The 24,245-nt window shown below is 43.3% G+C and overlaps 1 protein-coding gene across 1 annotated transcript in view; it reads left to right on the top strand.

The window, feature by feature from the left end:
* BCAS3 (BCAS3 microtubule associated cell migration factor) overlaps nucleotides 1-24,245 on the top strand; it is an 845,338-nt gene that overhangs the window by 166,131 nt on the left and 654,962 nt on the right. The window contains 1 exon segment of the mRNA XM_070735381.1: nucleotides 11,665-11,835. Coding sequence (XP_070591482.1) covers nucleotides 11,665-11,835 — 171 coding nt within the window.

The following is a 24,245-nucleotide window of genomic DNA, read 5'->3' as shown; positions in this document are numbered from 1 at the left end:
ATAGAACAGTTATATGAAAGGGACGGAAGAATTAATAGAAATGAAATAGAGAGGTGCCTGGGACAACAAAACTGGTTACAAACCAATGCGATAAGTACATATTTAAGTAAAAGGGAAAACAAAGAAATATTTATGAGACAAGAAACAAATTTAGAAAAGATACCAAGGGATAAGTGCAAGAATATAAAAGCACAAACAGGTCATATATAGAGAGAATTATTACAAGTGGAAGAACAAGTAGTAAAAGGATTGACGAGATATTGGCAGGACGAATTAGAAATTGATGAATGGGATATGGAGGGAATAATTGAAAATATTAAAAAAATTAAAAATACAAGAATAAGAGAGATGAGAAGAAAAATATTACATAAATGGTATTATACACCAGTACAATTAGCACGTTTTCAAACAACGAAGAAAGGAAATTGTTGGCATGGGTGCAAGGAAAAAGGAGTATTTATGCATATGTTTTGGGAATGTAATAAAGTTCAAAAATTTTGGAAACAAATACAAATGGAAGTGAACAAAATTACGAATGGTAATTGGAAAATAACTATGGAAGCAGCATTATTGATAAAAAATAGTGAGGTAAAAGAATATGAAGAAATCAAAATTGCAGCGATAGAAAGTGCCCAGGCAACTATAGTGCTTGGGTGGAAAGATGACAATAAATGGACGATAAAAAATTGGTGCAAATATATGGCGGATCACATTCACTATGAAATTATGGAAATTAGACTACATAATTATAATGAAGGGAAATTAGCAGCAACAATGATGCGGTAGGAGATGGTTAAAAATTATATATTAACAACATCAGTAAGCGATGTAAATGTAAGAAATAAAATTCAATCACTCTATAAAGAATGAACAATGTAACCCAGAGACAAAGCAAATGAAGGACACAAAATTGATTCTTCCCTGGTGAAGGGTTTTTTTTTCTGTATGGTGATGGTACACTTATGTTTTCTGTTTTGTTTTTTGTAAAATCCTTTAAAAATCAATAAAAAATTATATATTTTTTTTAAAAAGAGTATAAAATATTCCCCTAGATCAGGATTCCCAAACCTCAACAATATATAATATGTTGACATGCAGATGATGGATGAGCTAAAACAATTGAAATTAATGGGTAGCTGATGCACTACAGTGGCCTCGTACAGATAGTCTTCAATTTATGACCACAATTGAGACCAACATTTATGTTGCTAAGTGAGACAGTGGTTAATAATAATAATAATTTAATAATAATAATAATAATTTATTAGATTTGTATGCCGCCCCTCTCCAAAGACTCGGGGCGGCTCACAACAACATAAACAGCGTACAAATCCAATTTTTAAAAATACAATTTAAAACCCTTATAATAAAATAATCACACAATCCAATCAAACTATACACCAACCTTGACAATTGGTGTGTGTGTTAATTTCCCCATGCCTGGCGGCAGAGATGAGTTTTTAATGACTTACGAAAGGCGAGGAGGGTGGGGGCAGTCCTAATCTCTGGGGGGAGTTGGTTCCAGAGGGCCGGGGCTGCCACAGAGAAGGCTCTTCCCCTGGGTCCCGCCAGATGACATTGTTTAGTCGACGGGACCCGGAGAAGGCCAACTCTGTGGGACCTAATGGGCAGCTGGGATTCGTGCGGCAGAAGGCGGTCCCGGAGGTATTCTGGTCCGGTGCCATGTAGGGCTTTATAGGTCATAACCAACACTTTGAACTGCAACCGGAAATTGATCTGAAGTTTCCGAACACTTTTCAAAGGTAGCCTCATGTAGAGAGCTAAGATAAGTCAGCAACACAGCCGTTAAGTGAATTGGAACTCATCTGAGAACTCCAGCATAAAAACAAAAAACAAAACAAAATTAGGTTCCCAAATGCCCTTTGGTGAGCTTGTATGCCTCCGGTAACAAGGCCTCTCATATCTGCATAAATAAATTAAACCTAGCTCTTTCTAACCTGCTGTTTGATTATATCATCCTTCTATGCAAAATTGGCTGGGCATTTATAAGGCAGTTTATCTCCTATTGCCTGCAGAATTGTACCTCCTCATCCCGACAGACTTTAGCTTAATTGCTCGGGAGGTGATAAAATGGTAGTGATTAATGACTGGTAGAAAAAAATAATGATTATGGTTTGGATGTGTATGCATATGTGTATAGGGAAGACCCTTTTTTGCTATCTCTTGGGATCAATTCTGTATAAACTACATACTGTATTAAACAATTCTGTATAAACTACACCAGCTCAAGGTTGACTCAGCCTTCCATCCTTCTGAGGTGGGTAAAATGAGGACCCGGATTGTGGGGGCAATAGCCTGGCTCTGTTAAAAAAAAAAAGTGCTATTGCTAACCTGTTGTAAGCCGCCCTGAGTCTAAGGAGAAGGGCGGCATAAAAATTGAATGAATGAATGAATAGATAAATACTGTATATAAAGGCCAAATACCACTCACCACTTGTTGTGATTCAGCCTGAGGCTCCTCAGGGACCGGCTGGATCTCTGCCGGATCCATGCCCAGAGGAGGAGGACAGTGAACAGGAGGGGGAGGACCAGGCAGACAGGGGAGAGGAACGTCAGGAAGAGGAGGAGGGAGAGCAGCCTGAGACCCCCGGGGGGGGGGGGGGGCTCTCCCCAGCTAGTAGCCTGGATTCATTGGATGAAGACGCACAGGCTATAATAGACATGAGGCAGCGACCAGCAGCTCAAAGACGGGGCCAATTAGAAAGGTATTTCCATCCCTGAATTGGCAACAGCTGGGTTTGGGTGTGGTTCTCCTCAGCAGGGTTGAAAAGGCAGGCCCGCCCTTACAGTCTTGTGGAGAGTTATCAATTGGGAGTCCTGTGACCTTGCTTCGATTCTCGGCGTCTCTGATCTTGGCTTGTGGCCTAGAAGTCTGGAAGACTTGGGGGAGGCGTGGGTTTTATTATCTCCAGCGTTGTTTTTGCCAGCAAGAATCCTGTTTTATTGCCTGGCCTTCGTGAAACCTCTGTGAAGCTTCATCGTGTTCCTGTCTGTAAGAACAGTTTTTGTTACCTGTGTTTGCTTTGAATTATATAAACTGCCTTTGCTTTTTACCAGTGTGTCTGGATACTCTTTTTGGTTGGTGTTGGCGTCTGGGGGGACCCAGACAGAACACCACTCAGGAAATCTCCAGAACTGAAATGTTTTCCTGCAGATGTTTCATGGCCCAGCTAGGTAACATCATCAGGGCTAGAAGGGAGTAGAGTTTGCTCTCTGTTGACATACCAGTGGCTTCTCCTGTCACCTCCTCAACAGCAGTCAACAACCAGATAAGGAGAGATTAACACCAACATTAGTATTACACTATGAAGCTGTCAACAGCAGCCTAATCAAGGAACTAGCGAGAGGACTCCCACCAACCAACACTAGTGTACAAAATGAGGGCAAATCCTATTCCCTTCTAGCTCTGATGATGTTGCCTGTTTGGGTCATGAAATGTCTGGACAGGAAACCACCAAGCTCAGAGAGCACCAAAGATCTCTCACTTGAATCGTGAGCTACATATAGTATATTCTTCTCTGTTAGTATAGAGCAGTGTTTCCCAACCTTGGCAACTTGAAGATATTTGGACTTCAACTCCCAGAATTCTGGGAGTTGAAGTTCAAATATCTTCAAGTTGCCAAGGTTGGAAACACTGGTATAGAGAATAAGAGCTTCACCTGACAGCCTCCCTCCCTCCGGTAATTTGGATCAAAAAGTGAATTCTGAACCTTGAACTGTCAGGTGGGCCTGGATGACTTCTTGAGGCGACTTGTCCAGAAGATTGAAAAGTTGTGTTGTACTTTTAAGTACAGAGGTGGCATTTTGCTGGTTTGGACCGATTTGGGCAAACAGGTAATAGCGACCTGCAGGTGGGCTGGTTCATCTGCCCCGGCACTATGCTGTCCTATATAGGCATATTTTGAAGCCGTGCGCATGTGTGTAACCTGTGTGTGCGAGCAAAGCGCATGCGTGGAAGGCATGCACAGAAGGGGCGTGTGCATGGAAGGTGTTGTGAGTGGTCTATACATGGTTCAGCTGATCACAGATTTTGAGGACCAGGGGCCGGAGGAGTACTGGCATCGCAGGCCAGTGTTCTTGCCACCTGAGTCTGAGAGTGAGAGTGAAGGGGAAGTGGAGACTGAGGAACCACCAGAAACTGTAGAACCCCTCAGAGGACAATTTATTTATTTATTTATTGTTAGAGTTGAAAGGGACTATGAAGGCCATCAAGTTCAACCCTCTGCCCAAGCAGGAACCCTATAGCACACCAGTCAAGTGGCAGTTCAATCTTCTCTTAAAAATGTCCAGAGTGTTGGAGTTCACAACGTCCGCTGGTAGGTTGTTCCATTGGTTGATCGCTCTGACCGTCAGGAAGTTCCTCCTTATCTCCATGTTGAATCTCTCCTTGGTCAGCTTCCAGCCGTTGTTCCTCATCCGGCCCTCTGGTGCCCTGGAGAATAAAGTGATCCCCTCCTCTCTGTGACGATGATGAATCAGAGGAGGAACCCCCCCCCCGTTAGATACAAGAGTCAGGAGAATGTGGTCGAGGCAGGAATATCTAAAAGAAGGGGTTCTTGGCGTTAATAGATCTATGGGACACTTGGCCACGCCTTGCCAGTATATAAGGGACCTTCTAAGGTGAAGGAGGCATGGCGAACAACATTCCTCATCATGGCGGATGGAAAATCGAAGCTGAGAGGACTTTCTGGGTTCAAATCCTTTTCCTTCACGCAGTGTTATGCATTGCACAATTTTATTGAACAGTAAGTTTTGTCCAAGCTGCCAGAAACACTTCAAGAAGTAGATTTATAACTCTCTGGTTCGCAGCCCGGGCTTTCCTTATCTTCAGCTCATTAGAGAGGAGCTGCTGCCAACACGAATTCTTTAGCAATCACCAATGGATTGCATGATTTTCTTTACCAATAGATTTTGCTTCATCAAAGTTTGAATCAGCCTGTATGGCTCTTTGTTTCTGATTGGTGCCGGCTCCGGACAGAACGGAAAACATGCGGGGAAGGAGTGCGTGCCTGTAAGGCATGTGTGAAAGGGGCACATGCGAGCAAAGTGCGCACACTCACAATTGTGAACCAGTAGGGAAAGTAATTGAAGAGGGAGATTGTCATCCCCTCATATAGAGCGCTGGTGAGACCCCATTTGGAATAATACTGTGTTCAGTTCTGGAGACCTCACCTACAAAAAGATATTGACAAAATTGAACGGGTCCAAAGACAGGCTACAAGAATGGTGGAAGGTCTTAAGCATGAAACGTATCAGGAAAGACTTCATGAACTCAATCTGTATAGTCTGGAGGACAGAAGGAAAAGGAGGGACATGATAGAAACATTTAAATATGTTAAAGGGTTAAATAAGATTCAGGAGGGAAGTGTTTTTAATAGGAAAGTGAACACAAGAACAAGGGGGCAGAATCTGAGGTTAGTTGGGGGAAAGATCAAAAGCAACGTGAGAAAATATTATGTGACTGAAAGAGTAGTAGATCCTTGGAACAAACTTCCAGCAGATGTGGTAGATAAATCCACAGTAACTGAATTTAAACATGCCTGGGATAAACATATATCCATTGTAAGATAAAATACAGGAAATAGTATAAGGGCAGACTAGATGGACCATGTGGTCTTTTTCTGCCGTCAGTCTTCTATGTTTCTAATACCATCTCTGCTTAATTAGTACTCTTGGAGCGCACAGTTCTATTTCTCAGGCTTCTAATAAAATGAGGGCCAGTCTGGGGAACCCTCCTCAGTTCAGGGCACAACGTCCATCTATCCCCAAAACCTTACATGGCAATGAATGGGTGATTTCGGGATGCCCCTCTAAACGCCACTGCAGTGAAAGGAAACAATTCCCAATTTGCTTTTGTGCCAATTTGCTGTTTATTTCGGAGAGAGATATGCCATCCTTTCTATTTCCAAACAGCTTCCTGTCTCTTGAATAGGGGAGCCAGGGAAGCATGCTGCTTGATAAACAATATTCATATTTAAATCATAACAGTGGAGATACAGGAACCAGCTGGGGTGGAACCAACCCTTGGCAAAATTGGGCTCTTTACGAAGAATTGGGAATTGATTTCTAGAAAGTGGTGGGTTGGTTCGAGAGGGGGAGCTCCAGTATAGAGGCCTTGAACAGATCCTCAATTAGTAAAATGCTGAACCCAAAGCAATGCCTCTCCATTAAAGGGCGGCATATAAATCCGATAGATAGCTAGGTAGGTAGGTAGGTAGGTAGGTAGGTGGGTAGATAGATAGAAACATAGAAACATAGAAGTCTGACGGCACAAAAAGACCTCATGGTCCATCTAGTCTGCCCTTATACTATTTCCTGTATTTTATCTTAGGATGGATATATGTTTATCCCAGGCATGTTTAAATGCAGTTACTGTGGATTTACCAACCACGTCTGCTGGACGTTTGTTCCAAGGATCTACTACTCTTTCAGTGAAATAATATTTTCTCACGTTGCTTTTGATCTTTCCCCCAACTAACTTCAGATTGTGTCCCCTTGTTCTTGTGTTCACTTTCCTATTAAAAACACTTCCCTCCTGGACCTTATTTAACCCTTTGACATATTTAAATGTTTTGATCCTGTCCCCCCTTTTCCTTCTGTCCTCCAGACTATACAGATGGAGTTCATGAAGTCTTTCCTGATACGTTTTATGCTTAAGACCTTCCACCATTATTGTAGCCCGTCTTTGGACCCGTTCAATTTTGTCAATATCTTTTTGTAGGTGAGGTCTCCAGAACTGAACACAGTATTTAATAGATAGATAGATAGATAGATAGATAGATAGGTAGGTAGGTAGGTAGGTAGGTAGATAAGATGGAGCAGGAAGAATGGCCCAAAGGATACGCTAGTAAACCCATTATACAGTAGAAGCCTTGGAGAACTCATCAGGGGTCTCTAAACTTTGGCAACTTTTAAGACTTGGGGACTTCAACTCCCAGAATAGCTACAGAATTCTGGGAGTTGAAGTCCCCAAGTCTTCAAGTTGTCAAGTTTGGGGACCCTTACTTTAAATGATTGGCCTACTGTTCTATTAAACCGCAGAGACGTCGCCTTGCCAAAAATTGGTCCGTGTAGTCAGAGGTATGGTTTTCCCAGTAACAGCAGCAGCAGCAGCAGCAATAATAATAATAATAGTAATAATAATAATAATAATAATAATAATAATAATAATAATAATAATAATTTATTGGATTTGTATGCCGCCCCTCTCCATAGACTCGGGGCGGCTAACAACAATGATAAAAACAGCATGTGACAATCCAATAATAAAACAACTAAAAACCCTTATTATAAAACCAAACATACACACAGACATACCATGCATAACTTGTAATGGCCTAGGGGGAAGGAATATCTCAACTCCCCCATGCCTGGCGGTATAAGTGAGTCTTGAGTAGTTTACGAAAGACAGGGAAGGTGGGGGCAATTCTAATCTCCAGGGGGAGTTGGTTCCAGAGGGCCGGGGCTGCCACAGAGAAGGCTCTTCCCCTGGGGCCTGCCAAATGACATTGTTTAGTTGATGGGACCCGGAGAAGGCCAACTCTGTGGGACCTTATCGGTCGCTGGGATTCGTGCGGTAGCAGGCGGTTCCAGGGGTAATCTGGTCCAAAGCCATGTAGTAATGTAGGGCTATGAGAGTTGGACCCTAAGGAAGGCTGAGCACCAAAGAATGGATGCTTCCGAACTGTGGCCTGGAGATGACTCTTAAAGGTCCCTTGGACCTAAAGGAGATCCAGTCAATCCTAAAGGAAATCAACCCTTGAACAGATCCTGAAGGTGAAGCTCAAATACTTTGGGCCCCAAAAGGAGAAGAGAGGACTCCTTGGAGAAGACCCTGAGGTTGGGAAAGGTGGAAGGCGAAAGGAGAAAGGGACGGCCGAGGGCGAGATGGTTAGATGGTGTCTTTGATGCAACGTATGTGAATTTGGGTAAACTCCAGGAGATAGTGTCCTGTGATCCAGGGGTTTGTGAAAAATCGGACACAGCTTAATGACCGAACAACATCTACCATTCAGCAGCCATCACCTGTCCAAGAATGCATTGTCGGAATAATTACGGCAAAGTTCGGTTGCCTCTTGAGAAAAAGCACTTTTGCGACAACCAAGAAGACCTGGATGACTGAGAACCTCCGGAGACTTCTAACTGTCAGGAATTTTCTCCATATTTCCAGGTTGTTACTCTCCTGGCTTAATTTCCACCCATTGCTTCTTGTCCTACCCTCAGATGCTTTGGAGAATAGGTTGACTCCTTCTCTGTGGCAACCCCTGAAATATTGGAACACTGCTATCATGTCTCCCCTGGTCCTTCTTTTCATTAAACTGGACATACCCAATCCCCACAACCGTTCTTCGTTTGCTTTAGCCTCCAGTCCCCTCATTTTATTTGTCTACATTTATGCTGCTCACAACTCCATCCTGGTCCAAATTCGGGGAGAGCTCTCTACATGGGGCGACCTTTGAAAAGTGTTCGGAAACTTCAGATCGTGCAGAATGCAGCTGCGAGAGCAGTCATGGGCTTCCCAAGGTATGCCCTTGTTACACCAACACTCCGCAGTCTGCATTGGTTGCCGATCAGGTTCCGGTCACAATTCAAAGTGTTGGTTATGACCTATAAAGCCCTTCATGGCACCGGACCAGAATATCTCCGGGACCGCCTTCTGCCGCACGAATCCCAGCGACCAGTTAGGTCCCACAGAGTGGGTCTTCTCCAGGTCCCGTCGACTAAACAATGTCATTTGACGGGACCCAGGAGAAGAGCCTTCTCTGTGGCGGCCCCGACCCTCTGGAACCAGCTCCCCCCAGATATCAGAGTTGCCCCCACCCTCTTTGCCTTTCGCAAGCTCCTTAAAACCCACCTCTGTCATCAGGCATGGGGGAATTGAAAATTTTTTCTCCCTTCCCCCTAGGCTTATAGAATTTATACATGGTATGTTTGTTGGTATGATTGGTCTCTTAAATTGGGGTTTTTTAGATTGCTTTTTAATATTAGATTTGTTACATTGTTTTTTATTGTTGTTAGCCGCCCCGAGTCTTCGGAGGGGGGCGGCATACAAATCTAAATAAACTAAACTAAACTAAACTTTTTTGTGACGATCCGGCCCATCGAGGCTGAGAAAAACGAACTGCGCTTGTCGGATGCGGTTGTGTGTGTGCGTGTTGTGTTTTTCCCCCTCCGAGAAGCTGACCGTGTGCCAGTTGTTTAAGGATTCTATTTCTTCCACTTCTGGGGGGAGTTAAAAAGGGCGGAGGGTGGAGTGGGAAGGACAAAACCCAAAGGACTGGATGTGTGTATTGTTAAGAGATGTTAAAAACCCAGCGACCTCTCCTTTGATAGAAGTTTGGCTGGCTCCTACAACGGTTTTCTCTCTCTCTCTCTTTTAAGTGGTAGCACCTCCATTAGCATTAATGGGGTAAGTACATCAAGCGAGGCATCTTGGAGGTTAATCAGGCTTCCTGGCTGGATCGGTGCCGTCAATACCGAATGGCGCCTGGTTCTGTTGGCTCGGCCGAGGTTTTCCTGACAACACACCAGCTTTGAGTCTTGTGCGTCCGTCATTTCCCCATGAATAATTGAAGGCAAATGCTCGGCTGCTAATTGATGAACACTAATGTGTTTTCTAATCACTGCAGTTTGAGGTTTTAGCACTAAACAACCGGGGTTGCCATCGATTTGTGGATTCAGCTGCAGTCCCTCCCCCGCCACCCCCTCCCGGCTGCCTTACCAACCTTCCGATCCTTGTTGGATGCTAACGCTATGCAGGCAGTCCTCGACTTACGACCGGAGTAGGATAGAATCAAGATCACGTGAAGTGTTAAGACCACTTTATTTATTTACTTATTCAATTTTTATGCTGCCCTTCTCCTTAGACTCAGGGCGGCTTACAACATGTTAGCAGTAGCACTTTTTTTTAACAGAGCCAGCCTATTGTCCACACAATCCAGGTCCTCATTTTACCCACCTCGGAAGGATGGAAGGCTGAGTCAACCTTGAGCCGGTGATGAGATTTGAACCGCTGACCTACAGATCTACAGTCAGCTTCAGTGGCCCGCAGTACAGCACTCTACCTGCTGCACCACCCCGGCTCTTATAATGCCTTCATAAGGCCACACTTCGAATACTGCATTCAGGTTTAGTCGCTAAGATGTGGAGACATTAAAAAAAAAAGTGCAGAGAAGAGTAACCAAGATGATTAAGAACATAAGAACCTAAGAAGAGCCCGGCTGAATCAGGCCAAAGCCCATCGAGTCCAGCATTCTGTGTCACACAGTGGCCCACCAATTGTCTGTGGGGATCTTGAGCAGAAAGAGAAGGCAAGACCCTCCCTTTCCCTTGACACCCCCAACAAATGGTACTCAAGGGAATCCTGCCTGCCTCAACCAACATAGAGGCGGCACTTGGACATCCGTTTCAATAACCATCCCTGAATCTGTCTAATCCTGATTTGAAGCTATCCAGGCTGACAGCTATCACAACCTCTTCTGGAAGGGAATCCCATAAACCAATGACCCCCTTGGTGAGGAAATATTTCCCTTGATTTGTCCTCACTTTCTTACCTATGATCTTTAGGGAGGGCCCCCTCGACGTAGTATTGTGAGAAAATATTTTTTAAGATTTTATGATTAAGGGACTGGAGGCTAAAACATATGAAGAACGGTTGCGGTGCTCGAATATCTCAGGGGTTGCCACCAAGAAGAGGGATTTAAACTATTCTCCAAAGCATCTGAAGGTAGAACAAGAAGCAATGAGTAGAAACTTAACAAGGAGAGAAGCAAACTAAAACTTAGGAGAAATTTCCTGACAGTTAGAACAATTAATCAATGGAACAGCTTGCCTCCAAAGGTTATGAATGCTTCAATATTGGGAGTTTTTAAGAAGATGTTGGATTCGTATCTCGAAAAGTTTGTATGACGAGAGGTTCGTAAGACGAGGTATCACTGTATTATGTTTTTCTTGTTACACATTTTTACTTATATCCAAAACCAGTCCATTTAGAAACGTGAAACGTTTTCACCTTTTGCTGTAGTGGGAATTTGATGAAAGATCTGTGTATCAAAGTAAGCACCATGGCCTAGAAAGCCTAGAACTATGGCGCCTAAAACACAATTTAAGTATTGCCCACAAGATCATATGCTGCAACGTCCTACCGGTCAATTACTACTTCAGCTTCAACCGCAACAACACAAGAGCACGCAACAGTTTCAAACTTAATACGAACCGCTCCAAACTTGACTGTAAAAAATATGATTTCAACAATCGAGTTGTCGAAGCGTGGAACTCATTGCCAAACTCAATTGTGTCAACCCCTAATCCCCAACACTTCTCCCTTAGACTCTCCACGATCGACCTCTCCAGGTTCCTAAGAGGCCAGTAAGGGGCGTACATAAGTGCACTGGTGTGCCTTCCGTCCCCTGTCCAATTGTCTTTCCTTTCTCTCACCTATCTTATATATTTTCTTTCTTTCATATATCCTCTCCTCTAAGTTCACTTTACCCTTGTATATATTACTACATGTCTATTTTTCTTCCAATGTATTTGTGTATTGGACAAATGAATAAATAAATAAATTAAAAAAATTGGTTAGAATACGTTTTGTGTTTACCCACCAACCTTTATTTATCGTTTGTCTCTCTGCTTATTTGACAGACCATCAAAACTGGTCTCACCATGGTTGGGAAAGTGGTAACGCAGCTGACGGGCACCTCACCATCGGGAGCGGCGGAAGAAGAAATCTTGGCACACACCAATAGCCGACGCAGCCCCTTGGTCCCTGGAATTGTCACCGTTATTGATACCGAGATGGTCGGAGAAGGGCAGGTAAGAACATTACTCAGAGGAGCAAAAAAATCCCCTCAAGGAAACCCAGTCCTTGAGACTTACACTAGTTGCAAACCTGAAGATTGTTTTCTTTGGGGAAATCTCTTTTTGAGCCTAATAATAATAATTAATAATTAATAATAATAATAATTTATTGGATTTGTATGCCGCCCCTCTCCATAGACTCAGGGCGGCTAACAACAATGATAAAAACAGCATGTGACAATCCAATAATAAAACAACTAAAAACCCTTATTATAAAACCAAACATGCACACAGACATACCACGCATAACTTGTAATGGCCTAGGGGGAAGGAATATCTCAACTCCTCCATGCCTGGCGGTATAAGTGAGTCTTGAGTAATTTACGAAAGGCAGGGAGGGTGGGGGCAATTCTAATCTCCGGGGGGAGTTGGTTCCAGAGGGCCGGGGCCACCACAGAGAAGGCTCTTCCCCTGGGGCCCGCCAAATGACATTGTTTAGTCGACGGGACCCGGAGAAGGCCAACTTTGTGGGACCTTATCGGTCGCTGGGATTCGTGCGGTAGCAGGCAGTTCCGGAGGTAGTCTGGTCCAAAGCCATGTAGGGCTTTAAAGGTCATGACCAACACTTTGAATTGTGAACGGAAACTGATCGGCAGCCAATGCAAACCACGGAGTGTTGAGGAAACATGGGCAAATCTTGGAAGCCCCACGATGGCTCTCGCGGCTGCGTTATGCACGATCTGAAGTTTCCGAACACTTTTCAGAGGTAGCCCCATGTAGAGAGCATTGCAGTAGTCGAGCCTCGAGGTGATGAGGGCATGAGCGACTGTGAGCAGTGACTCCCTGTCCAAATAGGGCCGCAACTGGTGCACCAGGTGAACCTGGGCAAACGCCCTCCTCGCAACAGTCGAAAGATGATGATCCAATGTCAGCTGTGGGTCGAGGAGGACGCCCAAGTTGCGAACAGGGGTCCCCAGATCTGTCAACTTTAAGAGTTGTGGATTTCAACTCCACAAGTCTTAAACTTGCCAAGTTTAAAGCCCTCTGGTTTAAGACAACTCGCCATGACCAAAATTGCCACGGCCAACTATTTTCAGTGGAATATAATGTTGAAGAGCCAGGTTCACTTTGGAAATGAAAGGCAAAGAAACACAATTTTATGAGCTGTGGAATAGGTGGTATAACTGGTGAGAGCAGAGAAATAAAGATGTATAGAAATAAATGTAAATAGTAATCAAGTATTTAAAGTAAGTTTATATAGTAAAAATAATTGCAGTTCATTAGTTAAGGTTGTAGATAGGAGGTAGGAGTAAGAAAGAAGATTTAGAAAAGAAAGAAAGACAAAGGGATGAGAAATTATGGATATATATGGAAATATATAAAGAGAGAGAAAACCGCCCAATTGTCAATTAATTATATCAGGAATATTATGTATAACAGAATATTTTCAGTTAGTTAAATGTATAAAATACGTAAAAAATTGCAGTAAGTCAAAATATATCAATATATCACTTCAAGACTGTATGTATCTAAGTCCTTTGCTATGTTAATCTAAGTTATTCAAAAGTAAAAAAAGAAATACAGTTATTAGTTTAAATATGAGTAAACTATTATTATAATTAATTTAATAAACAATTAGTGAAGTCGTTTTCTTATCTTTTTCAACTAAGTCTCTTCGGTACGTTTATATATGTAGATATGAAATGTAGAATCTTCCACAAATAAAGTTCCAATAGGTTGTCATACAAATTTGAAGTAGTGATTGCGGGGCAATTTGTGGGGGAAATAGTTGATTAGATATAAATGTCAATAACCATATGATATATATATATAGAACAGTGATACTTTGTCTTACAAACTTAATTGGTTCCGGGATGAGGTTCTTAAGGTGAAAAGTTTGTAAGACGAAACAATGTTTCCCATAGGAATCAATGGAAAAGCGATTAATGCGTGCAAGCCCAAAATTCACCCCTTTTGCCAGCTGAAGCGCCCATTTTTGCACTGTCGGGATTCCCCTGAGGTTCCCCTCCATAGGAAACCCCACCTCTGGATTTCTGTGTTTTTGTGATGCTGCAGGGGAATCCCAGCAGGGGAATCTCTTCATCGCAAAAATGAGTGTTTCGCTGGCAACGGAAGTCCGGAGGTGGGGTTTCCTAGCGAAGGGAGCATCAGTGAAATCGCAGCATTGCAAAAACACCAAAGTCCTCGAAACCCCACCTCCGGACCTCTGTGTTTTTGCGATGCTGCGATTTCACTGAGGCTCCCCTCGCTGGGAAACCCCACCTCCAGACTTCTGTTGCCAGCGAAGCGCCTGTTTTTGCATCGCTGGGATTCTCCTGCAGCATCACAAAAACACGGAAGTCCAGAGGTGGGGTTTCCCATGGATGGGAGCCTCAGGGGGAATCTCAGCAGTGCAAAAACGGGTGCTTTGCGGGCAACGGAAGTCTGGAGGCGGGGCATCCCAGCGGCGGTGGTGGGTTTGTAAGGTGAAAATAGTTTGTAAGAAGAGGCAAAAAAATCTTAAACCCCGGGTTTGTATCTTGAAAAGTTTGTATGACGAGGCGTTTGTAAGACGAGGTATCACTGTACTGTTAAAGAGTTTATTGTTTTATATATTGAAAAATGAATAAATAAATATATTAAAAAAAGGTCTGTTTTTGCTGGCCCAGGCACCACGGGCCGGTTCTTTGCTCTTCCAGGGCGACTCTGCAGGGCAGATTACCCTGTGGGCAAGGCCTGAGTTTGACACCCCTGCCCTAGAGAAATTTGTCAAAAGTTAAATTTGACCTGATAGGAGACCTGTCATTTCCCCCTCGGCACTCCTTGTTAAATATGCTTGGATTTTAAGGTTCTTGCTTGTGTCTTAACTGACACTTGTGTGGGATTGATTTATGGTAGAGGAAGCGCTAATTGGGAAGGAACAGGAAGCCAGCTTGTGTACGGCTCAAGAGGACTTGCCGAGATGACATTTTTCACGATGCTGGCGGGATGAAATGTCACTCCCTATCGCCTTCGCTCTTGCCAGACGTTGAAGTTGATGGAGAGTGACGTGGTGATGGCCTGATGGCAGAGGAGAATCCGTGATGATGTGACACCCCTGAGTCTAGAACAACGGCTGAAAAAATGAGGAATTGTTTCCATCTAACGGGCCTTCGGCTATCTGAGTATAAAGTCTGCAAGAGTGTGGAGTCCAGAGATCTTGAGACAGGGCATCACTCTAAAATGGGGAGGGAAAAAACGATGGCCCCTTTGCAAAATGTGGTCTTCAACGGGAATATTGCATCCCAGGTTTGGTCTCCACGATATAAAAAGGTTTTGAGGCTCTAGAAAGAGTGCAGAGAAGAGCGACCAAGAGGATTAGGGGACTGGAGGATAAAATATACAAAGAACAGTTGCAGGAACTGGGTATTTGTTTGTTTGTTTGTTTTGTCTAATACACAATAATAATATTATTAATTATTAATATATTAATAATAAGAGTCTTCGGAGAGGGGCAGCATACAAATCTAAATAATAATAATAATAATAATAATAATAATAATTTATTATTTATTTATTTATTTATTTATTACTTAGATTTGTATGCCGCCCCTCTCCGAAGACTCGGGGCGGCATATACGAGGATATATACGAGTAGAATGTATCAGAGTATGGAAGAGAAATATAGAAGTAAAATATAACTAGAGAGAATAGCAGAAAATATAAGAGATAGAAGAGATATGATGGATAGAAGAGAAGATATATGATATATAGGAGAGACTATAGGACAGAGGACGGTAGGCAATCTGGTGCACTTATATACGCCCCTTACAATCCTTGACTTACAAGTTCCTATAGTGACCATTCATAAGAACCTAAGAAGAGCCCTACTGAATAATGAAAAGTAGGACCAGGGGAGGCATGATAGCAGTCTTCCAATATCTCAGGCGTTGCCACAAAAAAGAGGGAGTCAACTTATTCTCCAAAGCACCTGAGGGTAGAACAAGAAGCAATGGGTGGAAACTAAACAAGGAGAGAAGCCACTTAGAACTAAGAAGGTTGATTTCTTAGAGAGCCGGGGTGGCACAGCAGGTAGAGTGCTGTATTGGGGGCCACTGAAGCTGACTGTAGACCTGTAGGTCAGCGGTTCAAATCTCATCACCGGCTCAAGGTTGACTCAGCCTTCCATCCTTCCAGGGGAGGGCAAAATGAGGACCCAGATTGTGGGGGCAATAGGCTGGCTCTGTTAAGTGCTATTGTTAACATGTTGTAAGCCTCCCTGAGTCTAAGGAGAAGGGTGGCATAAAAATCAATCAATCAATCAAACAAACAAACTAAGTAACAAACAAATAAATTTCCTGGTAGTTAGAACAATTAACCAGTGGAACAGCTTGCCTCCAGAAGTTGTGAATGCTCCAACACCCGAAGTTTTTAAGAAGATGTTGGACATTTGTCTGCTTAACAGGGGGTTGGACTAGAAGACCTCCAAGGTCCCTTCCAACTCTGTTGCTGTTGTTATGATTATAAATTGGATTTCCGTTTCTTAAGGATGGGCTTGAAGAAATCAACCTCCTCAATTGACCTTCAAAGACTCGGGCTCTGCGTAATGAAAGAGAACGTGGAGCCCCCAGAGGAGCAGAAACTCTGCCTATTTCATTTAAGATTTTACAAGCTTCATTTATTTTAGAATATGGTTTATTATACTTTCCTGGAATATACACTCTTGTCTTTTCTATATAATACCAGAAAGGGGAGGGGGAAAGAGAGAATGAAAATCCTGCTTCATAAATTTCTCATGAACCCGATTTTTTTTTTAAATGCAGTCATTATTTCTGACGTTCAGTGTCTGCTCCCAGACTCCTCTTGCAAATAGCTTGACTAATAAAATGATTTATCGTAGGTTTTTAAGTTGCCTTATATATGATTTAGAGGAGATATATTTTTTTTGGGCCTTTAATGAACTTGGCCTCTGATCTTCATAGTAATCATGAGCTGGCCTGCTTAATGGATACGATGAAAAGCTGGGCTCTTTTTTTAATATGTGCCTGTGTGTAAAAACGATGGCGCTTGAGTTATTTAAGTAAACTCTAAAGACTTTTTTTCTCCCCTCTCTGAGCTCCTAGAATAACTGCAAGCAGGAAAATAGAATTAGTTGCTGAGTCTTCTTGCTGCTGTGCTTTGGGAAATGGGAATTCTGGAATTAACTAGCAGAACAGAATAATAGATTTGGAAGGGGCCTTGGAGGTCTTCTAGTCCAACCCCCTTCTAAGAAGGAAACTGTATAACATTGCAGACAACTTGTTGTCCAGTTTTTTAAAAAAACTTCCAGAGTTGGAGCACCCACAACTTCTGAAGACAAACCCTCCCAATGATTAATTGTTCTGTCAAGAAATTTCTCTTTTAATTCTAGGTTGGACCTATATTTGATAAACATTCATTCATTATGGCGGGGGTAGCCAATACCCTAGAACAGTGTTTCCCAACCTTTTTTGAGCCGCGGCACATTATTCATATTTTCAAAATCCTGGGGAACACTGAAAGGGGCGGGGGGGGGGGGGGGCGGGCTAAAGAAAAGTTTGGACAAAAAAACCCTCTCTCTTCCTCCCTTTCGCTCTATTTCTCCCTTCTTTCTCTCTCTCCATCCCTCTTTCTTTCTTTCTTCCTCTCTTTTTTGCTCTCTTTCTCTCGCCCCCCTTCCCTTCCTCTATGTCTTTCTCTCTCCCTTGCTCTCTCTCTCTCTGTCTCTCTTGCTATCTCTTTCTTGCTTTTTTCTCTCTCTCTTGCTCTCTCTCTCTCTTTCACTGTCTTGCTATATGTCTCTTTCTTTCTCTTTGCCTCTCTTGCTATCTCTCTTTCTTTCTCTCTCTTTCTCTCTCTCTGTCTCTCTTGCTATGTCTCTCTTTCTTTCTCTTTCTCTCTCTCTCTGTGCCTCTCTTGCTAAGTCTCTCTTTTTCTCTTGCTATGTCTCTCTTTCTTTTTCTCTCTCTCTGCCTCTCTTGCTATGTCTCTCTTTCTCTCTCTCTTTCTCTATCTCTCTTTCTCTGCCTCTCTTGCTGTCTCTCTTTCTTTCTCTGTCTCTCTTTTTCTGCCTCTCTTGCTATGTCTCTCTTTCTCTCTCTCTCTGCCTCTCTTATATGTCTCTCTTTCTTTCTCTCTCTCTCTCAGCTGACTGCAAGCGGGAGCCCTGAACGGCGGCAGCTGGACGTGGTGCTGGACACCGTATATGCCAGGCACGCAGCGCCAGCATGTACGACATCCAGCAGCACGTCCAACCGCCACCGTCAGGGCTCCCACTTGCAGTCAGCTGAGAGAGAGAGAGAGAGAGAGCGATCCCTCTCGCCGCCGCCATCTCCCTGTGACTGCCTGCGGCCGCTGCGGCCACCCCCCCCCCGCTCCCATCGGACACTTGCCGTCGACGCCAGAGAAGCTCCAGCTGGGTGGGGCGCTGCCGGTACTTCCGTCCTGGGGCTCCCTCTCGCAGCTGTCCCCCGCCTCCTGCTCGATGCCGCGGTTTTCGGCGCTCTCCTGCTGGGCCCCAAAGAAGGAAGGCGGGAAAAAGGTGCGAAGAATGGAGCTCTCCTTCTTCCTGCCTTCCTTCTTTGGGGCCCAGCAGGAGAGCGCCGAAAACCGCGTCATCGAGCAGGAGGCGGGGGACAGCTGCGAGCGGGAGCCCCAGGACGGAAGTACCGGCAGCACCCCACCCAGCTGAAGCTTGGCGGCACACCTGGCCATGTCTCGCGGCACACTAATGTGCCGTGGCACACCGGTTGGGAAACGCTGCCCTAGAAGACAGGCTCAAATTACAGAAAGACCTAGACAGACTAATACAGTGGGCCCACACCAACAAAATGATGTTTAACATCGACAAGAGCAAAGTCCTTCACCTAGGCAGAAAAAACCCTGGACACACATACAACCTGGGAGAAACCCCTCTTAGCAGTAGCGACTGCGAAAGAGACCTCGGAGTCTTGGTGGACAATCAACTAAACATGAGCCAAGAATGTGCAGCAGCAGCTAAAAAAGCCAACAAAATCCTAAGCTGCATCAACAGGGGAATACACTCCAAGACCAGGGAAGTCTTAATACTACTCTACTACGCCCTGGTCTGACCACACCTGGAGTACTGTGTTCAGTTCTGGTCACCACACTTCAAAAGAGACATTGAAACTCTGGAGAAGGTGCAAAATAGAGCAACCAAGATGATTAAGGGATTGGAAACCAAGACTTATGAAGAGAGACTAAGGGAACTGGGCATGGATAGCCTAGAGAAAAGGAGGGCCAGAGCAGACATGATAGCAGTCTACAAGTATACTACGAGGGGATGTCACAGAGAGGAGGGGATCACTTTATTCTTCAGGGCATCAGAGGGCCGGACGGCTGGAAGCTGACCAAGGAGAGATTCAACATGGAGATTAGGAGGAACGTCCTGATGGTCAGAGCGATCAACCAATGGAACAACCTACCAGCGGACGTTGTGAACTCCAACACTCTGGACATTTTTAAGAGAAGATTGAACTGCCACTTGACTGGTGTGCTATAGGGTTCCTGCTTGGGCAGGGGGTTGAACTCGATGGCCTTCATGGTCCCTTTCAACTCTAACAATAAATAAATAAATAAATAATAAATAAATAAATAAATAACTACTTGCCCTGCCTTCAGATGCTTTGGACACCACCACCCTGCTGCCCCTCAAATGTTGGAAGGCTGCTATCATGTCACCCCCTATTCCTTCTTTTCACCAAGACATACCCGATTCCTGCAACCGTTCTTCATATGGTTCAAAATCTCTGGAAGTGGGGTGTGTGAGGGTTTCAGAATTTTGTATTCTCTCTCTATATATAAAAGACAAATACTACTCGATCATCATGAAATCTCCAGAACTTGGTACATATGTTCCTCTTGGCTTCTAGGTGTTTGTTAAGAAAGGATTTTTTGAAATGACCATTAGATCATTAACATTTCTTATTCAGTATTGTATTAACACACTCTATTAACACGCTATTACCTACCCCTTCGGTAAACCGGGCATGGACGTGGCCAGCACGTGACTCATCTGGCCTGCGGACTGGGAGTTTAGACATTCTACTTCCCCATCCCACCTGAAAAGAACTCTATTCCAACTGCCAGTTTCCTTATATTAACACGCTCTGATGTTAAGGAGTTAACACATTTTACATAAATCTTCAAGCTTTAAGTATCAACGTATCAAGCCCGATTGTAACTGCTCATTAATTTTCAAGCTTTAACTGTCAATTTATCATTTATCATGGTTTCTTAGCAAAGTCTGAGTATCCAGGTACTAGTCTGATTATAAAAGGAAAAAATATATTACTTGGCTAGTTCCTTTCCTTGTTCCTATCCTCTACCACAGTGGTTCTCAACCTGGGGATAGGGCCCCCTTTGTGGGGGTCAAACAAATGTTTCACAGGGGTTGCCTAAGACCGTGGGAAAAGACAAATTTCCCATGGTGCTAGGAATTAAAACTTCTATTGTGGTGCCTTGGAACATATTTCTACAATCTGACCAATCAGGAGTTTACAGTGGGGGTGTTCCTCTGACCTTCCTGCCAATCAGCTTAAAGTGATGGGCTCCTATGGGTACGGTCAGGTTTGCAGAACCAGTAGTAAAATTTTGGTCAAGTACGCAGAACCGGTAGAATAATTTTGATTTACTCTCTTTTTCCCCCTTCCCTTTGGGTATGTTTTTCCTATTGCAGTAAATGAGGTTGAATGTGTAAAATTTTAGAAGAGCTGTGCGTGTGTGTGTGTGTGTATATGTTCATGCACATACAGTTTATATAGTAGATAATGTATATTTTTGTGTGCCTGTGTGTAATATGTATGTACACATATGACTTATATACATATAATTAAATAGTATATTTTGGATGTCCAGTAATAGTAAATAGAGAGTGAAATTGTATCTCTTTGAGGTGAGGAGAGGCCAGGCACCCTAACCTTAACCCAAACCCTTGATGTGAGCGACGTCAAGTTGGCCACTTTTAAGCCAGTCACATGACCTGTAAGCCACCCCATTTCAGGAAACGTATTTTTAAAAAATGTTGGCTCTTTTGATTCGACGCCCCAGTGCTCATTTTTGAATGCTGCAAAATCAATGAATTGGCTACAGGCAGAAAGTGAATGAAATTCTTCCAATTGTATTCATTTTCTCCCTCCTAGTAAAGAGAAGATAGATAAAAATGCATGCAGATTTCTTAAGGAGGCTGTAGGACCATAAAATATTTCAGTCCTTCTCCAAAGTTCTCCTTTTATAGAAAGGTATCCTATTGTAGCTGCTTGCTAAGAAGCTTCACAGTTGCTCAAATATGGTTGTATGAAAATGGGCATTTGCTCTTTTTCCAGGATTTCAGTGTGTTCAGGAAAGCAGTCCTTAAGTGGAGTTAAGTCATAGCCATTTCTTTTGTTCATAGAAACATAGAAACATAGAAACATAGAAACATAGAAGACTGACGGCAGAAAAAGACCTCATGGTCTATCTAGTCTGCCCTTATACTATTTTCTGTATTTTATCTTAGGATGGATATATGTTTATCCCTTAAATTCAGTTACTGTGGATTTATCTACCACGTCTGCTGGAAGTTTGTTCCAAGGATCTACTACTCTTCCAGTAAAATAATATTTTCTCATGTTGCTTTTGATCTTTCCCCCAACTAACTTCAGATTGTGTCCCCTTGTTCTTGTGTTCACTTTCCTATTAAAAACGCTTCCCTCCTGGACCTTATTTAACCCTTTAATATATTTAAATGTTTCGATCATGTCCCCCCTTTTCCTTCTGTCCTCCAGACTATACAGATGGAGTTCATGAAGTCTTTCCTGATACGTTTTATGCTTAAGACCTTCCACCATTCGTGTAGCCCATCTTTGGACCTGTTCAATTTTGTCAATATCTTTTTGTAGGTGAGGTCTCCAGAACTGAACACAGTATTCCAAATGTGGTCTCACCAGCACTCTATATAGAGGGATCATAATCTCCCTCTTCCTGCTTGTTATACCTCTAGCTATGCAGCCAAGCATCCTACTTGCTTTCCCTACCGCCGGACTGCACTGTTCACCCATTTGGAGACTGTCAGAAATCACTACCCCTAAATCCTTTTCTTCTGAAGTATTTGCTAACACAGAACTGCCAATACAATACTCAGATTGAGGATTCCATTTATCTAGTAAAGCTAAATCAATGTGTTTTAGGTACCCTTGGAGGTTTGCCTTGAATTCCTTGGCGCGGAGACTAAGGACAGTGAATAAATGGCCTTGGAAAACACAGTTTGCTCATCAGATAGCTCCTTTGGATCATGGGTTAATTAGAGGGGACAATTTGGAATGGATTTAGGGGTAGTGATTTCTGACAGTCTCAAAATGGGTGAGCATTGGTAAATCCACAGTAACTGAATTTAAACATGCCTGGGATAAACTTATATCCATTGTAAGATAAAATACAGGAAATAGTATAAGGGCAGACTAGATGGACCATGAGGTCTTTTTCTGCCGTCAGTCTTCTATGTTTCTATGTTTCTATTTCAGAAGAAGCTTAACATTTATAAAATTTGTAGCTGATAATTTGAGGAATGGAGCAGCCAAAGATGTGGAGACTCTAGAAAAGAGTGCAGAGAAGAGTAGCCAGGAAGATTAGGGGACTGGAGGCTGAAACATATGATGAGCCCATGTGTCTGAATTGGTATGAATGACTAGTATGTATGCTATTGAATTGTCCTTAGTTTTCATTAGGATTTTAGATATTAGTCCCTTTTCCTTGACTTCTTCTTATTGTTGCTGTTATTGTAATTTTATATTGTTGTGAGCTGCCCCGAGTCATTCGGGATTGGGCGGCATAGAAGTCAAATAAAATAAATAAATAAATAAAATACAAGAGGTGGACAGAAAAATGGAAACACCTTGCAGCTCTTCCGTGAAATCCAGATTTGTGAAGCTCCCTTCGAACAGTTTTTGTGGAAACTGGTTTCTGTATGTGTCTATTGAGCTCTGCAATGATTTTAGGAGCTGTGGTCTTGCGATCCGCTCTAACAATTCGCTTTAGAGTCCGACGGTCTCTCTCAGACAACTTCGACTTTTGACCAGACCTGTGCTTGGCTGAGGACGTTTTCCCTTCTCTTTCAAAAGCAGCCATGACTTTTGAGACATGACCTCTTGAAACGCCAAACATTCGGGCACTTTCTGTTACACTAGTGTTATGTGAATTGTGCTTACCACCAGACAAACTTTCATACCCCACCACCAAATCAGGGGTGTAAACCATTTTAACCCAAGAGCAAAGTATCTATTTACATATTATAAAGTGATTCCAATTTGTTTCTTGTAGCTTGGTCTCGGATTCTACCAAGCCCTGGGGGGGGGGGCGGTTGCACACCTCCTGCACTTTCCTCACTCATGCACGCATGACACCCTCACCCCATACATGCGCCCTGCCCTCTGCGCATGCGTGACAAGAGTAATGGGTTGCAGCTGGCACGGCTGGGATCGGGGCTCCGGTAATAAAAATGGAGATGTGCATGTATCTCCGTGCCCCCAATATGTGTGCACGTGTGCACATGTGTGAGATTTGGTTTCTGCACATTCACAGCAAGTGAAATCTCACACGAGGATTGCTTGCTTGATTTGATTTGATTTGATTTGTAGGCTGCCCCTTTCCGGAGAGTCGGAGTGGCTCACAACGAAAACAACAATATGACAAATCCAATATATTAAAAGACATCTAAAAACCCATTATTAAAACCATGCAACACAATCATACCATACATAAGCAATATAAGCCCAAGGGTATCTTAATTTCCCAATGCCTGACGACATAGGTGCGTCTTCAATAGCGTACGATGCTCTCGCGTGCGAAATTTTGCTGATTTTCTGTGGTTATTTTGCTTCTGCGCATGCACAGAAACAAAGAAATCACCAAAAATAGTTGAAATTGTGTGCACAAGAGCGTCCTCGCGCAAGATTTCGCTTGCTGGGCATGCAAATAGATGGTGGCAGGACCACCCAGTCGCAGTATTTGCCGGTTCCCTGGACTACTCCAAATTTACGCTACCGGTTCCCCAGAAATGGACAAAACCTGCTGAAACCCACCTCTGCCTCTGTTGGGCTTTGAATTTGAACTTGTGTTCTGATTGGCTGTCAGACTCCCTTGCAGTTATGCTGGGGTAACCTTGTAAGTAGCCTTGTGAGTCCCAAGCTTGGTTGACTCTTGTAATGAAAGGGCTTTGAGCAACTCCAATGGCTCTGCCTGAAGGAGGTAGATCCTTGTTATGTAGAATAGACTGTCCCAAGCCTTCATGGCCCACTTACAAGGGGAGGGGGTTGATTTTCTACCTCCCTTTTAGAGGAAATATTCTGCCCTTTTAATATTTCCTAAAAACATCTCATTTTCCTAGGAGAGGGGTAGGTGCTAACTTCCTACAGTAGGCCATAAGGAAGAGC

Source organism: Erythrolamprus reginae, chromosome 1, assembly GCF_031021105.1.
Source record: "Erythrolamprus reginae isolate rEryReg1 chromosome 1, rEryReg1.hap1, whole genome shotgun sequence".
NCBI classification, from domain to species: domain Eukaryota; kingdom Metazoa; phylum Chordata; class Lepidosauria; order Squamata; family Dipsadidae; genus Erythrolamprus; species Erythrolamprus reginae.
Note: the sequence above shows the minus strand (reverse complement) of the source record. Positions and strands in the feature narration are given on the sequence as shown.